Raw genomic sequence first — 3,824 nt, 5'->3', positions numbered from 1 at the left:
CCGGTGTTTCGCAGACCTTGTCTCTCCTTCCCTATCTTTCTGCTTTATGTATTTAGTTTCAGATTATTATAGACAGTACTCCTAGATTTGTGATGTATAGACACTCATATACTCAGTAATACCCCGATGTTAAGAATTTCTATATTGATTTTGACTTGCTATCCAGTTTTTGAGTGATGAATTTAAACCTGTGTTGTTTTTACTTTTAATTTAAAAGTGTTGGAATCATTTCGAAATGTCAGCTTGCCTAGTACCACGTTAGGCGCCATCACGACAGGTTATGTTTTGAGTCGTGACGAAGGGCATTAGATTAAACAGATGAAAGACGTAATAAATTGTCAAAGCAAATAATAAGAGTGATCTCGGATTCAGTAACGGCTTAACGAAGTACTTGCCTTCGATTCCGAGCTCACACTAATGAAAAACTTAAGAACAAAAGTAAGAACTTTGAATAAGAGAGAATAAGAGTATATTTCCTTGATATGCATGTTACAATGTGTCTAATGAACAATTAGTTTCCTTTTTATATAGTAGGGGAGTTTTACCCTAAGTGCAGTTCTAAAAAAGGATAAAAATCTTTCTTCATGCTAATTACCGATTCATTGCTGATACGGGCCGAGATTTACGCCATGACATCCAGTTGGGCACGGATGTCATGGCCCTTTATTACTCGTGTTCGGCCGTTTGGTAATGCTCTCTGAAGCTCAGGGTTTCGAACCGGACCCGCGATACATGGCCTCGATGCTTCCGAGGGTGGGCGTTTTACTCGATCCCCGATATGAGAGGCTCTTCGCCCAGATTCTGATCCCTTACGATCACGTTCCAGTTCTGTTTGTCTTACCGGAAAATCGAGATGTCCAAGGGGCTCGATTTTACTCGTATACAGATGTATATAATGAAACTTTGGGATGGCAACAAAAGGTGGAACCTATATATATGGGCGGAGCCACAGTGTCCAGTGCGGGTTCGACTGAAACCAGTAGTTTTTGTTTAAATCTTATATTTACCTGAAAAATTTCTTGAATATGTACAAATTATTAATTTAGAACTCACTAACTTAAAATAAATATAATCTTGAACCTATAAACTTCAAATTTTGGTTGTGCCTCTGCCGATATATATGTAATGTGTAAATTCAATAATAAAGATTGTCCCACAATATTTTAATTTCAATATCCTTATTTAATTTTCTTATGCCCCGCAGAACATTTTTTAATAGAATGGGGAAGCCCAATAATTGACTAAATTACTAACAAGACCGATCTACTTACTAGTATACGTCTATAAATACGATCTTCCAAGAAGGAAACAAAGCATCAATATTCACACTCTTTCTATCTTATATCTTTAGCCAAAGCATCGTTAAGATGGCGTCCTTTAAGCAAGCTTTTCTCTTGATTGCTCTCTTTGTTGCAATTACAGGTTCAAAACTTTACCACTATTCTCTCCTTTTATAATAATTATTATACATATATGTAAATCAATGTGTAAGTTTTTGCGTATATTATTGAAGAATTAACTTATATAGCCGCCCATCTAACCATATAAATTAAAAATAGTCAGCTGATGTATAATATATGTATTATTCATATATAATGTGTATAGCAATGTATATATAACCAATGTATAAATCTATGTATACCAAAAGAGGCAGGGCATCCCGTACGCAAGTTCCGAGGAAGGACCGGGTCTGATGTAGACAGCCTACCCTAATACATGAATTAATGGCTGCTTTCACAGCTCGAATCTGTGATCTGTAGATCACATGGACACAACTTTTCTGTTGCTCCAAGAAAGAATAAACAGTAAATCCGGCCGGCCATATGCATGTGTAAAGATCACATTATTATTCCTAATCTTTGTTATGTTTTAAACAATGAGCAGTTAATCTCTCTGGATCTCCTAAGATGCAAGTGATGGCTTTAAGAGACTTACCCGAAGATGTTGCAATGATGAAAGATAAATTACTTCCATTAGGTGATATAGTAACATGCTTGAAATACTGCAATGTCGAAAGCGATTGCAGTGATGGTTGGCTTTGCTACAATTGTGTTCCATCTGCATTTCAGGGATGGAGATCTCAATGTGACAAGCTTACTGCTACTGGTGAAGGTTATTTTGGAACTATACTTCGCGCTAAGCACAACAGAATATAAATTATATCGGAAAAATAGTTTCGAACGCGGGGTAAAAGTGATCTTCGTCCAATTATATGGCTGCAATTAACTGTTTATAAATGCTTGATCTTCGTGTTATATTCAAGCATTTTAAATAATGTTGTGTTTTTCAAGTTTGTGTAAGAAATAAAATATGTAACCAAGTTTCCTTTGGGAAACTACTATGAAGGGTTACATCTTAATGTTAGCCGTGCTTCTTGTGGTTTTCATCCTATATGCAATTTAATTAGTATGCATTATATTTTCCCTATTTTCTTTATTAAAGAGGCACGAAACTTAAAGGGAGATAATGTTTACTATATGTGATATTAATCATGTCATTAAGTGGTCAGGGAGAATAATAATTTGTGTTTAGCTAAATCATTTGAAAAGTGTATTTGTTTGCAATTTGTGTATAGGCAATGTTTGCGTAAAGTACTTCTTAGTGTTAAATTATAAAAAAAATAAAAAAGTGCATACAAGTTATGAAATATGTAAGTAGTATTTATTTATGGGATTTTTACATTCCTATACACTATTTGAAACTTTATTACCTTTCCTGCTCAAATTTCAATTTAATTACATTCTATATACAAATTTACCAAGTATATACACTTTAAAGATTAAATGAGTATCCCTTTATATTAGGAACCAATTATTTCTCATCCTTATTCTCTCTCCCTCATGATTTCTCTCTCTCTCTCTCTCTCTCTCTCTATATATATATATATATATATATATTTCAATCCCTTATTCCAGTAATGTAGAGCAAAATAAAAGAGAACAACAATTCCACCATTGACAGCCATTAAAAAGCTTTAAAACTTTGAATTCGAATTTGGATTTTCAAAAATCATTATTTCTTTGGATTGGACGTTGTTGCAAACAATTGGGAATATTATTTTGAGTTTATATCTCAATTTTGAGCGTGTTTTGGTGAAGATTAGACTTGATTTTGACTGAATTTCAGATTGAAACTCGAAGAAGAAAAAGAAGAAGAAGACACGATATATATTATACTTACGAAATTGTAGTAAAGTTATAGTAAAATTGTAGGTAAATCGTATTATGTTGTTTATATATATATATATATATATATATATATATATATATATATATATATATATATATTATTTAAATATTATATGAAAGTTGAACAATATTGTATAAAATTTGTATAAAAATTATATTTTAGTTGTATGATATCGTAGTTGTGTATAACTGGGTAGAAATAATGTATGAAAATTGTAGATAAGTTGTATAATCTATAATTAATTGTATGAAATTTATTTTTACTATATATAAATTAGATACAAAATATACAAAAGACATTGTATAAAGTTTGTATAAAAATTATTTTTAAGTGATATAATATTGTAGTTGTATATATCTGAGTAGAAATAATATTTGAAAATTGTAAATAAGTTATAAATAAGTTGTATAATATATAATCAGTTGTGTGAAAAAAGGTTCACATTAATATTAGAAAAAGTGAACAAATATGTAACTAAATCTGGAGATGTGTAACTCCATTTACCAATAATCTGGAGAGAAGAAAGAGAAGAGGAGAAATATGTGAGCTAAATCCCTTGATTGAAGGCACTAATAATGGATTGTGAGCCTTTTAAGGTGGAATGTATATATTTTGTAAACAAAATTTGTTTATGT

At 31.5% G+C, this 3,824-nt stretch overlaps 1 protein-coding gene across 1 annotated transcript; it reads left to right on the top strand.

Annotated features, from left to right (window-relative positions):
• Positions 1–1,342: 1,342 nt before the first annotated feature.
• Positions 1,343–2,355, top strand: LOC104216957 (fruit-specific protein-like). Its single transcript, XM_009767099.2, has 2 exons — positions 1,343–1,422; positions 1,885–2,355. The coding sequence occupies exons 1-2, from the start codon at positions 1,368–1,370 to the stop codon at positions 2,154–2,156; spliced, it is 327 nt and encodes a 108-aa protein (XP_009765401.1). The 5' UTR covers positions 1,343–1,367; the 3' UTR covers positions 2,157–2,355.
• Positions 2,356–3,824: the final 1,469 nt, after the last annotated feature.

This window comes from Nicotiana sylvestris, chromosome 9, assembly GCF_000393655.2.
Source record: "Nicotiana sylvestris chromosome 9, ASM39365v2, whole genome shotgun sequence".
In the NCBI taxonomy this organism is placed as follows: Eukaryota; Viridiplantae; Streptophyta; class Magnoliopsida; order Solanales; family Solanaceae; genus Nicotiana; species Nicotiana sylvestris.
Note: the sequence above shows the minus strand (reverse complement) of the source record. Positions and strands in the feature narration are given on the sequence as shown.

Coding starts and splice junctions, on each gene's coding strand:
- LOC104216957 (XM_009767099.2), top strand. CDS start 1,368: ATGGCGTCCTTTAAGCAAGCTTTTCTCTTGATTGCTCTCTTTGTTGCA. Junction 1,423..1,884: donor TCTCTTTGTTGCAATTACAG/GTTCAAAACTTT, acceptor AACAATGAGCAG/TTAATCTCTCTGGATCTCCT.